We start from the raw sequence: 19932 nt of genomic DNA, 5'->3' as shown, positions 1-19932 counted from the left end.
ATATACCACTGTCAGTTACAGCAAATGATATACAGTACTAGGATGTGCTTGGAAATGTGCAGTTTATCAAGGTATTTAGCAATATTATAAAAGAGTATGTTGTGATTTTATGAAAGGTTCTGTGAGGTTAAAGCCACACACAGAAATTTTTTGTATTATAAATTTTTGTTCAAAGTTTATTTCTGCTTTTGTAGGTGTCACCAGAATCTAAAGACAAGTTACTTACTTGGATTGAAAAATGTCTGGAAGACAACAGTGGTCGTGGTGGTTTGTGGCATGTTCAGACAGGTAGAATGCTCCAGGATGCTTCATTTGTTTCAGATGGATTTATGGTCAACCTTGGTGCTGTAATGTTACAGCTTGCTCAGCCTTTTACCCAAGATATTAAATCTGCCAAGATTCTGAAGGTTAGTGTTTTACTGGTTAATATGAGATAATTTGCTGTTTGCTTATTTTGTAATATTGAAGTATAGATATTTATAAAGATTCAGTATAGGATGAAATAAAAGCATGGTAAGGAAGAAAGCATTACCAAATGAAAGAACAGAATAACTCATAAATCAGAGTTGTGACTTTAAATAGCAAACAAAGAGTCCAAGATCAATTAATTTAGAAGTGAAAAATAAATAAAAATATCAAGTAACAACGAATAATGTAAGGTTATAAAAAAATAATATAAGATTCAGAAAACATGTAAGAGAAGAACAGAGAACAGTGGACCCCCACTTTTTCACGCTTCCCTTTATCACGGATCTTTGTGGAACATATATTTCACTTTTACGCAGGAACTTTCACCAATTTGCAAATTATTCTATGGACCGTATCTCTTGAAATTATCACTAATTTTTTTTTTTTTTCCTTAAATTAGGCAGTGAACTGTTAAAGTAGGCAGTTACAAGCATTTTAGTTTAAAGGGGTTCAGGGTATTTGGCAGTTGTAAGTATTTTAGAGGGAATTCTGTATTTTCACAGATTTTGCATTTCCGCAGTGGGTTCTGGAACTTATCCCTGTGTAAAAGTTGGGGAGCACTGTAAACATTTTATTTAACAAACATCAAGCTTACAGTCACTCTAAATAAAAGGTAATGTAGACAGAATACTATAAATATCTTACAACCAAGACTCAAGAGCTGGTGGTGATTTGAGTTCACCTTTACCACCCAGCATATTCACAGTAGACTGTCTTCCTCAAACAATCAGAAGCAGGGAAAGTGAGAGTGACAATAAAAGCAGCGATAATGATGGAGCCAAACTTCAGCAAAAGTGCACTTGAATTGCAATAATTCGTATGTTACTCCATCATGGCGCCTGTTTTTATGGGCACAGACCAAACATGGTAAAACCTGTTAAGCATCTGGTAAAGGAAATGAAATTAGTAGAGAAATCTAAATACTGTTAGTAGAGATTTAAATACTGTACATTAATATAATGTCTAACACAAGGACAATTATGAATTGTTACCAACACCATATTGCCTGCAGCCTTATTTAGGTGCAGCATACTATGCTGAAAGTTTTGTGTCATACAACTTTCTTTTACACATGGTTAAGAATCAAAAGTTAAAAGTCAGAGCCTCTATTAATATATACATTATTCATAAAATATGTAAAATACCTTATCCATAATTAAGAAGAAATCTTAATTGTAATTGTTTTCCTATGGCAAAGTTTATTGATAAGTTTTACAGTTCTACTGTGTATTGATCAAAATCTTTTGATTAACATAAAGTTGAGTTCTTTCATAAAACAATACCAAATCTACAAAACTGTGAACAGATGACCCATAAGGTCTTATTTTTTTGTGTATCAGATGAAAATGCTGGAAGTCAAAGTACTGTATATCAAAATCCCTTGTTTTATAAAAAAAATTAAAAAATTGAATTTATTATTGATTTTAATATCATTGTTTAGGAATGAACCTTCTTTAAGGATCCTCATGATATTAGAATACTCAAGAAATCATGTACATATAGACAGACATCAAACAGGATATCGGTATTACTTAATGTAAGTTGATTATCAACAAATCTCAAGTCAGGACTATATCTTAATCTCCCATTGATGGGGTTAATGCTTAAAATTTGTATGTTACCAGTGTGCAAATGCAAATTGGTAGTATTAAGGCTAATTAGAAATTATAAAGATTCTTGTCCTTTTGTCAATAGATGTTATTAAAATGACCAGATTAGTTTTCTTAAGGGTAAAGTATATTTTTAACATCAGATGTCAAGAACTTTTTTGGATAAGGGCACCATACAATGTATAAATCATGTGGCCATGTAATATAATGTTACTTTTACTTTCTTCCCCTCCTATCCCCTTTTTCCCATCTGATTGCACGAAGCTAATTTGCTGTGATGTGGCATGGTAAAATTGAGCTCAACAAGAACCTTAAGCCATTTGAGGTTCTGAGCCTTGGTCTTCTGATATTCATAGCACTTTGTCTGCATTGCCCTTATTTTGTGATACTTACACTTGATGCTTGTTAAGTAAATAGTTTGTACTTTTTGTTTCTTTATTTTTTCCTACATATTCTTTCTTAAATTTTTTTATCATTCATGCATAATTTACTTAATATTTTTTACTTGTCTTTCACTTATACATTGTTTTTGGGGAGAGGGTGTATTTGTGGTAAAGTTCTTAATGTCCCAAAGTTGTTTTTGAGTTCATTCGTGGATGAATATTTTCCAGGTTGACCCCACATATTGCATTGCACCTAGAGTGTCCAATGATAATGGTGTTCCAGGAGCATACACAGGAGATTTAGGAAAGCAGACTACCCTTGTTCCATCTCCTGATGATTCTCCTGTTTTGCACTCAAAACAGTACTCCTTTATTAGTTCCTGCTTTTTCTTGACACATCGAGCACTTCATCTTGGGATTCAGGTTTGTATTGTTAAGTTGTGAACTGAATAGGTGAAATCAAATTTTCCTGTTATATAGTTTTAGATAGGACAGGTTCTCTTGTGATTGATAGTTTGTGGTTGGGACTACTTATGTTTGTAGATATATGATCAGAAGTTATGTTCATTTTCCTGTTTATAAGTACAGGCAGTCCCCGCTTACTGGCGGCATCAGTTTTAACCGACTGGACGTATTGTACGTCGACTCAAATTGTCTGTCGGGTGCCAAGTGGACGTGCGGTACGTCGACTACAAAAAGTTTTTTTAAATATTCGCGGAAAAATACTTATAGGCCTAGTTTGCGAAAAATTTTAAATATCTTTCTTCTCCCACTACAAAGCATCAGCGACACATCTCAGAAATTCTTTCGTCACTTTGTCGTAATTTTTGCACCGTTTTATATTAGCCGTTACATAAAGTTTTATATATGAAAATGTGCGCAATTTCATGTAGAATACAACAAAAGACAACCCATGATTGTAGCTTTTATAAGTTTTGAAATATTTTCATATAAATCACAATAAGTGGCAAAATTTCAACCTCCAGTCAACTTTGACTCGACTGAAATGGTCGAAAAACGCAATTGTAAGCTAAAACTCTTACATTCTAGTAACATTCAATCATTTACCTTAATTTTGCAACAAATTGGAAGTCTCTAGCACAATATTTCGATTTATGGTGAATTTTTGAAAAAAAACTTTCCTTACGTCCAGCTGTAACTCTGCCGAAAATCTCAGAAATTCTTTTGTCACTTTGTCGTAATTTTGCACCCGTTTATATTAGCCGTTACATAAAGTTTTATATATGAAAATGTGTGCAATTTCATGTAAAATGTAACAAAAAACAACCCATGGTTGTAGCTTTATCAGTTTTGAAATGTTTTCATATAAATCACGATAAGTGCCAAAATTTCAACCTTCAGTCAACTTTCACTCGACCGAAATGGTCGAAAAAACACAATTAAGCTAAAATCTTACATTCTAGTAACATTCAATCATTTACCTTCATTTTGCAACAAACGAAGTCTCTAGCACAATATTTCGATTTATGGTGAATTTTTGAAAAACTTTTCCTTCCCTCCAAGTGCAGTAAGTCTGCTGAAAATCTCAGAATTTTTAGTCACCTTGTCATAATTTCGCACTGTTTATATTAGGCCTTACATAAAGTGTTATACATGAAAATGTGCGCAATTTCAGCGTAAAATACCACAAAAAATAACCATATTGTAGCTTTGTCAGTTTTGAAATATTTTCATATAAATCACGATAAATAAAAATTTGACCTTTGGTCAACTTTTTTTAACTTGACCGAAATGTCGAAAACTGCAATTGTAAGTTAAAACACTTACAGTCTATAGTAATATTCAATCACTTACCTTCATTTTTCAACAAAACAGGAAGTCTCTAGCACAACACAGTATTTGATTTATGGTGAATTTTAGAAAACTTGTTTTTAGCCCTAGCTGTTAATTCATGTGCATCATTTTGTGATAATATTTTTCTGTGTTGCTTTGATCATTTTACAATTTGTTATATACCAAAATCATTGCAATTTAGTGCACAATACAACGAAAAAAAAAAATAACTTCAAGTTAGCTTTGAACTGCTTTGCTCACAGCACGGTTTGTATACAATTATATATGAAATTTTTTTTTCATGTCATATATTCCAATATTTATATATGATAATTATATTTTTTCATTTTGATGGTTGTATTACTAAACTTCAGGCAATGACAAAAAGGAGCCAAAATGAACTCTTAATCTTAAAAACTACGTAATGTGGATTTTTTTGAAAAACTTTTTCCGCTTTCAGCGCTTAACTCGAATGCCACTGGCATATGACAGACACTTTTTGTAAAATAAAGGCTCGGCATTTTAAGCGGTTAACGGCGATCGGTTTAAAGCCGCCGTTCTTGTCTAAGCGATGCGTTAACTGGATTTTCAGCGCTGATCTCCAGTAGTGGCGTCCGATCTCCAGTTAGCAGCGCCCGATCCCCAGTTAATGGCACTGATATCCAGTTAACGGTGCCGTTAAGCGGGTTATTAGTGCTATTATTGCTGATTTTTTGTTGGCAGCGATTCTCGGTTAGCGGCACTCGGCCGGGAATGGAACCTCGGCTGTTAACCGGGGACTTCCTGTAAATTAAACTTGATACAAAGTTCTCTTTTATATAACTAGTACTTTATGCTTATTCTTTTTAGACAAGAATGAGTAATTATTGTGTTTGTCCCTACGGAAATACAAACCAGACCCTTTTATTAGGAGGGCGTGTGAGGGAAGGAAGCCCTTCCCCCCCACCAGCTGTCACCGAGCACTTTTCTTCAGCCACTGTAAAGTGAAGATGTCTTGCTATTCTCCTGCTGACTGCAGGAGTTGGAATTTGTGTTTTTGTTTTAGTGCTGGTTTTCTTTTACCATGGATATGTAACATGAACAGCTGAAGTATGAAGGGCATAAGCAAGTGGATGTGGCCCTTCATGCCCTTGATTTATGTGGGTCCCCCACTGTTACTGCTCTTTTGTAGGGATAGGGAGGGAGTGTTTATACTGTTGAAGAGAGAAGGACAAGAGACGGTAAAAACTTTACTGTATGTACTTAAAAGCAGTAAAAATTTACATAAAAAAATAAAAGAAGGGAATTTCGCAATAAATTCAACATAATGATACAATATAATAACAATCAAATGCAATACAGTAACAATAAAAAATCAAAAGAGATTCTTACTTGAGCCAGTGTTCAGGACTGCAGAGTGAGACAGTAGAAAGGAGAGGGAGGGTATTGTTGTTGGTTATTGGGTGGGAGATGGGGGTCTACTTACTACTGACTTTCCAGCTGGGCCCAGGCTTGGATGATTTTTCTCTTTCACTACATTTCGCCCGTTTCGTTCACTTACACGATTCGCCCAAATCACTTATTTTTGTTACGGTAAAATATCTATCGAGTGACACTTACTTTTTACGATTTTTTAGCATAGTAAAAGTAACTCATCCCCACATCATGAAACACATTGCACACCTTGGATTGTTTGTTTAAATGACTTCCTTGTGAAAAGTTATTTGATCTCTCTCTCCTTTTCTTACTTGTATTCTGTACTTATTACATATTTGTTTGCAAAATCCTCATGTTTATTGGATTATTATGTATTTGTTTGCAAAATCCTCATGTTTATTGGATTATAATGTTAAATTCTGCCTTTGCCAAAAGTAAGTTGACGTGTTGCGGCATATTAATCTCTTTCTTGCACTCAAGATCCAAGTGTAAAAAGTACGTCGACAATCATACACGCTTGAGGAATTGTTTTCACCTCTGTCAGATGCTGATTGCTCTCTCTCTCTCTCTCGTAACATACACGCACACAGACACACTATCGATTCCTTTGTTTATCCTTGCAAAATGTGAATAAAATTGATTTTGTTATCAGCCTTTGCCTGGTTTCCTCAAGGGGATCCCATCTCTCCTCCCTCAATTCCAGACTGCCATGCACCATTTTCACAAAATTTTTCAAAAATTTTACTTTGTGTAACGTACTGTTTTATACTTTACACTCTTGATTTAACTTTTGTACACATTAATAATAGAAAAAGTTTTAAAAGGGGGACTTTTTGGGTGGGCTGGAATGAATTATCTTGATTCCCTTTACAGGTATTCCTTATGGGGAAATTTGTTTCACATTTCAAACAAATCTCATTTCGACCAGCCTTCTGGAACGGATTAAGTTTGAAGTCCGAGATACTACTGTAAGTGAATTCTCAATTCATTTTTTGTCTGTTACATGTAAACTGCACTTTTGTGGGTAATCTTGTGGATTTCTGCTTGTTTACCCCCTCTCGATACTTTGCACAGCATACTGTTATTTTACTCAAAGTTCTGATAACATTAATATCCCCTTATAAAATGTGAGTATTGTGATACCTGTACACAAAATAATCCAGACTGAGAGAGAGACAAACACACAGCAAGTTCTTTAAGGAAAATAATTTTAACATAGAAAGGTGAGCAAATACATTCTTTATGAAAAGAGAATTTTAACTCTGAAATGCAAGAAAACACACAGTTAGTGTGACTCATACATGGACTAAAAAATATATGTACGTAACACTACAATGCTCTATTGGGGACAATGCTGTACTGCATTAAATAAATATTGATAAAAACACTACCAGAGAGAGGGAGGGCACAGTAAGTGCATAATGTTTTGTAACTTATGTTGAAACAGAGTGTAAAGATACTTACAGTATTGCCTTTTTTTATATACTGTATAAGTTTTGTGTATTTTCCACATCGTGTTATAAACAGGTAGAACTGCTGCAATTGATTATGTTGTTGTTAGGCTTATGCTTTGCATTACTTTACTGCACTCTACATATTTTTGAAGCAAATCATTTAGCAGATACTTCTTGGAAATTAAAATATAAGTAAAAAATATTTAAATTGAATGACAGTCACATAATACTAGTTAGGATAGGCTATTAATTACTTTATAAGGTATATCTATAAACTAAAGCTATGTGGGCTGGCCCCAGGTTATCTTTGCTAATTTTTGTTACTTATCAGGAGGGGCAGACCTTCAACTGGCAGGTTAAGTTGAGGTGGCACTATATTTTGATCTACTACACAGTTCTTTCAACGTTTTTAAAGAAAATTTATTATAAACAATCTTTCCATAACTCAGTATATATAATTTTAAAACAGGATAATTTTTTCCAAGTAGTTTGTATGGCTGGACATTTCGAATTTACATTGTTTTAGTTTCAGTTGGGAGTGAATACAAAAAGAAAATTGGGTATGTACATCATTCTTCATTTAAGGAAACTATAATAAAAAGAAACAACGATAAAAAATATTGTGAGTACATAAGTTTGGCAGTAGGAAATGGTGATATGATAGGCAGAATAACATTGTTAAAAAAACACTGATATCATTTGAACATTGTATATATGATTTTTGTGTCCTGTAGCATTTGTACTATATTCTGCCATTTGATATACAATTTTGTACACAATAAACTAAAATTTTAATGCATAAACTTTCCACTTAACATTGAAATGAACAATTTTAAGTTTGTCATAGTCAGTCAGGAATTGTAGGATTACAAGTACGTATGTCGGCATTAGCTTTGTAGATGCATTTTATATATATATATATATATATTAATTTTCAAGATACTATATATAATACTAGCATTTACATTAAGAATTGCACTTTATGCATTAGTATGTATGTATGTTATTTACTGTCAACTAAGAATAATTGCAGTGATGTAAGCTGAAAATTCATTCTCAAAAAAAAAAAGAAAGGAAATGTTCATATGGATTCAAGTTAAGTATACCTTAGTTTAACCAGACCACTGAGCTGATTAACAGCTCTCCTAGGGCTGGCCCAAAGGATTAGACGTATTTTATGTGGCTAAGAACCAAATGGTTACCTAGCAACGGGACCTACAGCTTATTGTGGAATCCGAACCACATTATGGCGAGAAATGAATTTCTGTCACCAGAAATAAATTCCTCTAATTCTTCATTGGCCGGCCAGAGAATCGAATGCCGGTCTAGCAAAGTGCTAGCCGAGTATGATATCGACCCATCCAATGGGAAACTATATTAACCTGGCAATAGTTCGATTATAGGTTATTTAAAGATGGAGAAAATGCAGTCCAGCACGAACACCCCAAAGACTAGCTTGATATTACACCAGGATTAAAAGATCATATTTTGGTTTAAAATGTATTCTCTATACTGTATAATGCAGAAAAACACACACCAACAGTTCAAGTGAGTGGAAGAGAGATACTGAGCTGGGCATGATGGATTAGTTACCCAGGAATTAATGAAACCACAATTACAAAGTCAGACATGCAAGTATCGGTTGTGTTTATTTCAAGATCTGTTGCCTAGCTCACTTACTGCATTATTCCATTAAGAATTTTTTTTTCTGGTTTGGGACATATCTGATAAGTTGAGGTGGTGGTGTATTTGGATTACTAGTCCTTCACCTGTTAAGCATAGACAAGTACCTCAGAATATTGAAGTCCTGCCTTTGTATTTGCTTATTATCAAGGGTATCTTGAGGAATACAAAGGGAAGTAAAGAGAAACAATAACAATACTGGTGAGCTGAAGGAATAATAAGCACTTTAATTTTATCAATAACAATATTAGGTTAATTAAGTTGTGCAGACCAGAGGGAAAGTATAAACTTAGTTACATTTATGGTAACTTAAGATTTGTAAACATTTGATAAACATGCCTTTAAAGCTTATATTTCACAAATATAGAAAGTGTAAAAGCAATAAAGACCACATACTGATATTCAGATGGTGATTTATGTGTGTGCAGTGCAAGGTCTTCAAGGCCTATTATTTGGCAAATAGGAGCTGTGATACGTAAATTGTACAAGTAACAAAAATCCCATTCTGACAAATTAGTCTCTAGGACGAAGGTGCACTAATTTTTATGCACTTTTTAAAAGCTGTGACAAATTTAAATCTTTGATTCCAGAAAACTAGCATATTTTGATATTTTCTGTAAAATGTATGTGTCAGTTTCAGTGGGTACTCTTCATCCTGTTTGAGATGCAATTAAGAATTTGTTTTTTCTCACAAACATTGTTTCCTTTTGCCTCAGCGAATTAAGTTAACGTTTCACTGAACAGTGTTTCTCTAGGAGACCCAGTGTCACTGACTTGTTCTTTTAGTGGCTAATCTTAACTTACATAAAATTAATGAAATTTTGATGATGCTTTGAACATGATTGATCAAGTAATTTTGAAGTGTTTTGGTTAATTCTGATTATGAGATTACCGATGTCTGTGCCAGATTTTTGTTTGGATGTATCAGTTGTTGTGGACCTCAAAAGGAATTTCTGTATTGAAGTACTTACCTTATGTAGAGTGAATGATGCATTATGATAAAAAATTAGCTATTTTGGGATTTAAAGTTATATATTTTAATAAAAGCACAAAGAAAACTAGTTTACAGAAGTCAAACATAGATTGTACTTTTGACTTGATTATTAGCTTGATTGCTTGAAGCCTTTTTTTTATGCTTTTTCAGGTTGTTCAACAAAAACTATATAGGTTGTCTCAAGACCTATCCCGCTTACAGCATCAGTATCAAGAAGTGTCTGCTCAAGGTTCTCCAGCTGCTGAGAGGATGCACAGTCACATGGAAACTTGGACAGCTGAACTTTTGTCTTTTAAGGCAGCAATATTTGAGCCAAACATGGCAGAAGCATTGTTACAGTTTTTGGCAGTGTCAGCAGAATGGCTAGTTCAAATTGCATTAATACCCCCTGATCAAAAGAGCCTTCCAACATCTTTACAGGCTGTTACGTTGCCATTACCAGATGATGATAAAGTTCATTATTATCTCCAGTGCATTCCAGAATTTTTAGTAGAGACTTTAACTGAAACAATTAGTGCTGTAAGGAGATTTAATACTGCTCTACTTGATTCCAGTGGAGCCTCACAAGTTCTTCCTCATTTCATGTCCTTTATAATAGTATTTATGGGCTCTCCCAATCGAATGAACAACCCTCATTTACGAGCTCATCTTGCAGAGTGTTTAGAGACTTTACTTCCAGATCGTGGTAGCACTGGAGGATTGTTTACTGGCTATCGTGAACAGATCTTATTTAATCATCCTGCCTCAGGTCATATTGTTGAAGCTCTCATTCATGTCTTTGTCAGCATAGAGATGACTGGGCAAAGTGTGGCCTTTGAAGAAAAATTTAACTACCGCAGACCTATGTAAGTTTTTGTGTTTGATGTTAAACAGAAAATAATGAGTTACATTACATTAACTGATTTGGCAGTAAAATTAAGTCAAGCTTGGCTGTGAGCCATTTTCAGTATATAATAATAATGCTTGAATGTAAATGAAGTCAGTAAATTGTATAGAGAAATGTTAACACTAACTGTGATATATGAACTCCATTTATAGGTTTGCATATTTGGAGGATTCCTTTTTACAGCATAATTTGAGCAAAGCGTAATGTTCTCCTTAGCACATATACCTAATAAAAAAAAACCTTGTTGGTTCTCTGGTTGTACTCTACCATATATTTGAGAAACTTTGGTGGCCTTGCCATGTCACCAGAATGCTGCCTTATTATTGATTGAATGTTTTTACCTAATAAAATACCATCCATTTAAAGCATTAGCTTTTGTTTTGGCTTTGAAAAGATGGTAAGTGTATTCTTTGGGTGGGTAAAAGTAGGTAACAGGTGGGACCTTGTTTTTGCACTTTTTCTCTATTTGAAGCTGAACTATGTTTTGTAGACATCAGGAATGTTTTGCTTTTATAGTATATATACCTTGTTTAGGAAAATTATATAAGTAAAGCATTGCATAAGCACAATTCAATCAAAAGTGTTGAGTTAACCAAGATACAGTATTGCCAAAACTGATTTGTAAGGTTGTTGGTAAGCAAGTCACATTTTGTATTATTTGTCAGAGTTTAAAGTCTAAATATAGTTAGTATGCATTCCCTCTGATTTAGTAAAGTTTATATTGTTATTTAGTAATGAAAAAATATTAGATTAGGTGAATTCAGTCAAAATTATTAGTCTGGTTCATCAAAACAGTTTACAGACAAAGCTTTTTACAAACAATTGATATACAGATACATTTTGGTTAGTACCTTACAACAGAGCATGTGGCATGTTTTGTGCGAACCTAGAATATATGAATATTTGTATTTCTCATAATTCAGGAATATTTTAGGTTTTTATATAGTATGAAAAAGATAAAAATTGTATATAATTTGCAGTGAATATTTGCTTGTACTTTTTAAAATTAATTTACTTAGTCACTTTCTCATGTTGAACCATTTGCTTTTAAGATAGTGTTTAGAATTATATGAAACAGCTCAAAGCATTAGCTTTCTAATGATAAATAATTTTACATACCTCTAACAAATTGTAGGTGTCTTGTCTGAACATATAATCAAGAAATATTATCAGTATATTTGCCATCATGGCTGCCTTCTGTATATACATCTTATTACAACTTTTAAATTTTATGCTGGGATGCAAGAGTTAATGCTGCACATATTAATCCTATGAATTGAATACTATACACACTGTAGTGCAGAGATGTTGGGAAAATTATACTGCAGAAAATCCTGACAGCATCTGTTTTAGAATAACAGGTGCTGTTTGTTCAGTGTGTTGGTTTTTTGACAATTCCTGTTGTTATTCTGAAGGAATAATGACCATAATTGTTACCATGGATTGACAGTACATAACATTTATACCAGTTAAATGTGGTTATTTATAGATTAGATTCTTCTGAGCTTAAACAGTCAAGCATTACTGGTGTCGTGTCATTTCTTTGCACTAGTCATCGAGGTAAAAGCTGTATATTGGTTACACAGACTATGCTATTCCAGCACAGAATAGTACCTCTATTTTCAAATAGGTCTAGTCTGTTTTATAATCAATACAGTAAGCCTTTGGAGTTGCTATGGCATTTCTCAGTCAGTGTCAGCTCCTCTTATTTCACATGCAAAATCCTTCACCAACTGACCATGAAAGGCTGTTGTATTCATCATACTGTCAAACTTTTGTTGAAGGTATGGTGATACCTTCAACAAAAGTTTGTTTACACACACAATACTTTCCAGCCCGAGAAGAACCCTAAAAGGGTTCAGAGGTCTGGTTAAACAAATCATTTATAACTAACTACACACAATACTAATTTGTTTGTGGTGCTCTGTTATGGCAGTATTTTTTATTTATTTTTGTAAGTATTTCTGCTCTCTGCTTTGAGGAAGTTTATTGTATTTTAAGTTTACTATGGGTGTTTCTTCAATTCTCTGAACTGTATTTTGTATTAGCAAGAATAGCTATAGCCTTGTACTTTGTAAATTCTTATACCTCATGTTACTTGCAGTTTTCATTCGTATTATGACTGAAGCCAACATCTTGTAATTATAAATTGCATTACACTATATTTTTCTTTACTTCAGGTACGAAGTCATGAAATACCTTTGGGAATCACCAAGGCACAAGAAGAGTTTCAAACTTTTGGCTGGTCAAGCTCTAGCAAGCATGGAATCAGCAAAACCACCTCTTTTCCTTCGCTTCATTAATCTTCTCATAAATGATGCTATTTTCCTTTTGGATGAAGGGTTGTCTTATATGTCACAGTTGCGAGAAAGTCAGATCGAAAGGTAACTACTATATCTGATCTCTTTATATCAGCATTGTGTGCAGCTGAATGTGTTTTGTGTATAAATGTAGGGAAGACTTGTGATATGATGAATACATTGAGAATATTTATCTTCCAGAGATAATGGAACTTGGACATCTTTGCCAGCACAGCAGCGGGCTGAGAGAGAACAGAGTTTCCAACAGACATCTGCATTGGCACGTTTCCATAACATGCTTGGCTCAAGTACAATTCAGACACTAAGTATGCTTACAAAAGAGGTATGTCATGACTTCTTTTTTTAAGGTTTGTCAGCCTTCTCTGGAAGAGGCCTTTTGGATGAAGCTATAGGCTTGAGAGACCACTTTCCCCATTAAAAACTTACCATAGATTCAAAATAAAATTGAGAGCTGTCAGTCCAGGAGCCCTGCCAGATTACATACTGAATCACTTAAGATAAACTAAATAATGGTTTGGTGTCATTTCAATGTATGCTATGTTGCCTCTCTTTTTTTTGTTTAGAGTTGATGTCATTTCAAGGCATTTTCTGTTGTCTCTCTTTTTTTGTTTATTTGGCTATTTGATTTGTGGGCACTTGTCACTTTTAACTTTAAATTGTGCAAACCAAGCATTTTTGGTTATAATTTTATTAATTTTCAGTATGCCATAATGCATCTATCCAATTCCAATGAGGCAGTGGTGATTACCATTTTACAATATTAAATCATAGCCAAGTTGTCAACTGTGCTTCAAGGAAAAGTTAATTCATTGATCATTTAGGGTAGATTACTTACCTTGCTTCATGACTTACATTGGGCAGCTGTGATAGCTCAGTGGTTTTGCCAGGACCTCACAGTGTCATAATACTGAGTTCAAGTCCTGATCTTGGCTTAATAAATTTCACTGGCAACATGATCTTACTGTCTCCATGAGCCAGGGATTCCTATCTGTTGAGTCATCACCAGCTACTGCCTGGTTCTTCCTTGTCCAAGCTGGAGTAGAGAGGTGCTTTTGCACCAGTCATATTTATGTATGTTCAGTCTCGAGGACATTGTGCAACATTACAATGGCCTGTTCTCTACTTCTGCTGCTCTTGAGTAACCTTTAAACCTTTAAAGTAATTGGCTTTATCAAGGCAGTTGTTACTCTTGTTCATATTGTCTCAGTTGGCTGGTTTTCATGAAACTAATGAGTGGATTTGGATGAAACTTGATATTCACTAAGTGATAGCCCAATGAATATGGTAGCTTTTTTTATTTTGCCTGCTTCATGGTGTGGCAGTCCCAAGCTTAAGCCCTGGTCATGTTTTGATATTCACTAGAAAAACCTAACCATATCATCTCTGTGAAAGGGGTAGGGGAGCTTTGGGGATCCCATAGGTCTCCTTGCTGGGTCATCAGCAGCCACTGCATGGTTCTCCATGGTCCTAGCTTGATTAGGGAGGGGATTGTGAACTGATCATGTGTATATTTGGTCTCTAGGACATTGTATGCTAGTTCAGTTGCCTGTCATTTGCCTTGCCACTCACTAGTGACTCTTAAACCTCCAGATGACTAAAGTTCGATGAATGTGGATGAAAGTTTGGCAATTTTTGCCATAGAAATCATGCCAATTCATTTTTGATACCCTCCAAAAGTTTATCATTAGAGGGAGTCACCAGACAAATACTTTCACCAAGTGTAATCAAAATCAGTTCTGGATATGTTTTGAGAAAAATTAGTATACATAAAAACATGGGTGGAATGTATTAAGTTTTAAGTTTTTTCCCATGCTACTTGGCTAAGAATTTATCATTGCTCTAAAGATAGGTGATACTTTTGTAGTGTTATATTTAGGAACCAAATCTGTTAATATTTATGAGTAAGAATTAATCATTGCTCCCAAGATAGATGATACTTTTGCAGTATAATATTTAGGAACCAAATCTGATATTTATGAGTACCTTCAGTTTGAATAGAACAGAAAGACTAAACTACTAGACTAATGATAAATAAAGATATACCACTAGCAGATACAGCAAAGACATATGATGGTTATATAAGGTCTTTATTACTCTTTGCAGTTGAAATGTGGGAACCAACAAAGAAAGTGGAATTAAATATGGAAAGTAAGACTGAGAAAGTTAATTCATGGCCAGAATACAGTGGGGAGATCATGTGAATAGGGAAGTAATCTTGGTTACCAGCAGATGGAAAATAGACCAAGATCTTACAGATTGAGATGGTTTAGACACATGAGAAAGGATGAGAAACAGTTAGTCAGAAAAACAGTAGATAAGGTGGTAGTACAAGGATGTATGCCTGTAGGAAGGCACAGGAAATCATTGAAAAAGGGTTTCATGCAGAAAGTGCACAAGACAAAGGAGAGAAACTGAAGATGATTAATTTTATGTCCAATTCCAGAGAGGGAGAGGCTGACATAAAACATTTACTATGTTTTAATTTGACTACAAAATCAGTTTCCAGATTTTTATACTGTAGTGCTGTCCTAAATGATTTGTTCTTAAATGAGAGGTGAAAGTTTGAGCAAGTCAAGCTTGAAGTTTTGACAACTAGTTTGGAATATAATTGGAACTGGAATATAAAATTTAGGCCAGAGGTCATTCAGCACTGAAAATAATGTTGAAACAGTTGTAAGAGAGGATGGAAAGTAAGAAGGAAGAAAGAGAATACGAATGGAGGTATAGTTAAAGAAATGAAAGGGGTTGTAGCAGGGGCCAAAAGGACACTGCAAAGAACCTTGAGCAATGCTTAGGAGGTGCACTGATGGCACTACCCCCAACTAGGTCAGAAAGAAACCATCAATTTTTTTCATCATTCTTGTGTTCATCATAAATAACCTACAGACTAGGACCAGAAGCGTTTAATAGTCTTGTCGCGATTGATTTCTTTGTTTAAACTGGTTTCAGAATTCATAGGGTAATGGTCTTGACATAAGCACTTATTTGAATAAAATACATCTATTGTTGGTTATCTCTAGAAATAAAACTATTCACCTTCTGAATAAATGCAAAAATGAAACAGTGACAGTTACAAATGAATGGTTAGCCAATCGTGAAATCATGTCAAACATAACATAAACAAGAAATACTACACTTAATGGTAATCCTATTTTGAAATGGTTACAAGAACTTCAGAGCATTATATGAGAATTCCTTAAAACTGTAATTATATTGAAATAGTGGAGTGTATGATGTAAAATACTGGAGTTTGTAAGGTAAGGTATCTTTTTGGTTATTATAGTTAGTCTGGAACTTAGGAATGATTATAATCTTTTCAGATTCCTCAGTTTTTCACTCACGGCACATTAGTGGACAGAATTGCTGCAATGTTGAATTACTTTTTATCTACATTAGTTGGCCATAAGCAACGTAACTTAAAGGTAAACCTGTTTGTTGTATTACCATTTTTTCTTTTCTTTTGACAAATTATAGTATACAGTATATGTATATAATGAAATATTTTTGTATCAGAACTTTGTAGTTCAAGGTTTTTATTGGCTGCAAACAATTTTTATCTAGTTCTCATGAACATTCAGCTTTTTATTTATTTAAGTAAAAATATAATTTTTCCTAACTAACATTATGCTGTACATATCTGCTTCCTTCTGAATATTCTGTAGGTCCGTGACATGGAGAAGTACGAGTTTAGACCTGCTGAAATAGTATCTGACATTTGTACCATCTACACTCATCTTTATAGTGATGAAGCATTTTGCAGTGCTGTTTCTGCAGATGGAAGATCATACACTCCACAGCTGTTCTCCCAAGCTCATGATGTATTAGGTGTGTTATCTTAGGCTTTATTAATATTAATACATAAATATATATCCTTAGTAAAAAAAAAAAGTACACAATGCTACCCATTAGTAAAAAAAAGAGGATGCCAATAATTCACTCTGTGAAGCACTACTTCATTTTATTCTTGCTGATGAGTGATACTACTAATCACAATTATTCACCCTTTCAAATGTTGCCTCTTTATGATGTGAAGTTTTCACATTGACTTCATAGTCTAACTCCAGTGATTATAAACCAGTAGGTACACAGTAAAATCCCCATTATATAATTAGTCTGTAGTAATAGAAATTAAATTAAATACCTTTTATGATTATCAGAGAAGTAAAGTTGGTTCTGAACTTACTACTACTGTACTGAGTTTTGTTGCTCTCTTGCTATCTATTCACCTACTGCCTATGCACAGTATATGCCATGTTGGCATAAACGAACTTATTAGACATTAAAAGTAGAGTATTATTCCCTCCAAGTGTCCAAGGATATCCAAGGAAGTTAAGCATAGAATGTACATTCTTGTAAGCAGACCTTAATGTATGCAACAGTCATTGTAAATACAATACTGTTATTATCAAAGTTCATGATATCAAAGCTTTATAAGATCAATGCTTAAATTAAAAGAACCAAAGTTGTATGTACAGGATTTCAGGATCTATGATTCAAAAGGAAGTTGTGAAACAAGAATTATGTATGGTGTCATGAGAATACAGCCTGTGTCACACAATTATTGTCCAGAAAGATGTGAAAAGGGTGGCAAGAAATTTGTGTAGGAGGACTGCAGACTTACTGTCAGTTGTGCAAAAGAAAAAAAGAGCAAAGAATAAGTCACCCATTTTGGGGAACACAGTTTGGTTAGACTATGTGGATGATCTAATATTTAGGCTTGTTTCTCTTAGTGAAGTTAACTTTTATATACACTGTCTGTTGAAGTACTGAAAATGATGATGTGAATATTATTATTATTATTGTTCAGATGAATAGGTGAAAAGTTACTGTGTAATTTTTAGATTTCCATTATTGGGGATGAATCTTACCTACTGTTGAAGATAGCTTAATATAGGCTATCTTTAACAGTAGATAATCCAAGTAATAAATTTATTATGAAAATTTATATTATATATGTTATATGTCCTGCTAGTTTTCCTTGAGAGTAAATATTATGGTGTTGAAGAATAACATGTTACTTTTTGATAGATAACATATTGACCTTTATCCATGGAATTCAAAATAATTTATGTGGCCTGAGCAGTGAGTATTTAAAGAGAAAGTTGCATTAAAATGTATTTTACTTATTCACTTATAACTACAGGTAGTTTTTTCTTGTTCTTACAATACCCAGTACGCATCAAACGAGGAGTTCTAGCAGAGGAAATAGAAGCAGTTGCCTTAAAAGTTGAAGAAGCTGGGAAGGTGCGTGCTGAGGAAGATGATTTAGCTGCCTGTGCTCCAGATGAGTTTTTAGATCCTATTATGTCTCACCTTATGACAGACCCGGTCATACTTCCATCTTCAAAGGTATGGCAAATTTGTAGTGATTCTTCCAAATTAATCATTAGTAAATTAGTATTCATGGGTAAAACTTTTAGATATAAGATTTACCTGTTACAGTACTAAACCGTTGTTATATGTCCCACAACCTAGTACGTATAGACAAACCTTGTATAACGTATAGCATCAGTGACTTTTTTAATTGTAGGGGACTTATTAAGGCTGGGACACTCATCCAGAGTAATTATACATCTTTTCTCCCAGCAACAAAATATATCATATAACCAAGACCTCTCTTATTATGTACAGTAATACCTCAAACTTATGCGAGGTTAGGTTCCAGAACCCCTCGTGTAAGGCGAGGATTCGAGTAAATTTGGTACGGTGACTGAAAATGCTAATAATTACAGTAAATGCTTATTCCTAAAGTTTAAACCCTAAATATGACAGTCTTGCGCCCAAAGCACTTTAATTTCATGAAAAGTTAGCTTAATACCATACTGTAATTCATATTTCATTACATCGACAGTTGTTTTGTGATTTTAGTATCATACAGTATGTGTACAAAAATAAAAATAATTCAGATTTTTAGTACCAGTTTTATACATAAAAGCATGAAAACTTGTAAATTGTATCAGAAATTAAACATAACCACTTCTGCAGGGTTTCTTGGGGATTTTGCAAATATCGCGTGTCTGTGAAAAAATCACATATGCCAATTACTGTAGTTAGGTTCCAATGAAAAGTTTGCGTGTCTGTGAATTTGTGCAACCCGAAACTTGTAAGATTGAGGTATTTCTGTACTGTTATTCTGCTGCAAGTTTTGATGAAGGTCTTATAAGCAGTTAAATGCTCTAATAAAATATAAAAAAAGTAGTGTATACACCTCATGCTGTTGTGAATGTGCATTTCTTTGCTGGTTTTATATTGAGCAAGTAGCTACTGTTTTGTACTTAATTATCATACAGTATCTCCATATTAAAATTCTAATATACATTCCAAACCTTTGTGTGTGTATGTGTGTGTGTATAGGACTTTAACTTTAATATTCCACAAACATTTCTACAAACATTTCTATGTATTTGGCGTGGACATCAAAACACTTCTTGAGTTTAGGCAATAATTGTATATTATTGGTTAACACCTTTGGTAGATACATAATGCAGTATAATTACTGATTACCACAGTTATATTAATAATTTTTAAACATCTAACTTACCTGGTAGTTATATATATAGCTTAAGTCCCTGACATCACGGCAGAATTTCAAAACTCAAGGGCAATCGCTGATCGGTAGTCAGGTGATCCACCTGCGCGCCTCTACCCAAGTACCTGGAACCATTCCAACTATTCCTCAGATCTTCCCTGTCGCGTCGGGTAACATCGTTGGAATTTCGCTCGTAGCCCATGTTTTTCGCAGCTTATTTTGGTGAAGTACACTTTGGCTTTCGCTCGTTTCTGGATTTGCTTTTAGAATGACCCTTTTAGATTTTGATTGGTTTGACCCTTTGCTTGTTTTGATCTCTCTTTGGAATTTTCTTACAACATGTCTGACTCTTCGAGTGTGAGAATGTGTGTGAGGATGTAAGACCCGGCTTTGC

General features: G+C 34.0%; 1 protein-coding gene across 2 annotated transcripts in view; it reads left to right on the top strand.

Moving 5' to 3' along the window:
* The window catches only part of Ube4A (Ubiquitination factor E4A), a 93636-nt gene that overhangs the window by 60409 nt on the left and 13295 nt on the right, over window positions 1-19932 (top strand). For both annotated transcript variants that reach the window (XM_067095563.1, XM_067095564.1), the window contains 8 exons: window positions 195-407; window positions 2690-2884; window positions 9953-10647; window positions 12869-13072; window positions 13190-13331; window positions 16330-16431; window positions 16672-16834; window positions 18183-18358. In XM_067095563.1, the coding sequence (XP_066951664.1) occupies window positions 195-407; window positions 2690-2884; window positions 9953-10647; window positions 12869-13072; window positions 13190-13331; window positions 16330-16431; window positions 16672-16834; window positions 18183-18358 (1890 nt within the window). The remainder of the gene's footprint in view (window positions 1-194; window positions 408-2689; window positions 2885-9952; window positions 10648-12868; window positions 13073-13189; window positions 13332-16329; window positions 16432-16671; window positions 16835-18182; window positions 18359-19932) is intronic.

Source organism: Macrobrachium rosenbergii, chromosome 51, assembly GCF_040412425.1.
Source record: "Macrobrachium rosenbergii isolate ZJJX-2024 chromosome 51, ASM4041242v1, whole genome shotgun sequence".
Classification (NCBI taxonomy): domain Eukaryota; kingdom Metazoa; phylum Arthropoda; class Malacostraca; order Decapoda; family Palaemonidae; genus Macrobrachium; species Macrobrachium rosenbergii.
This window is presented reverse-complemented; position numbering and strand designations above follow the sequence as displayed.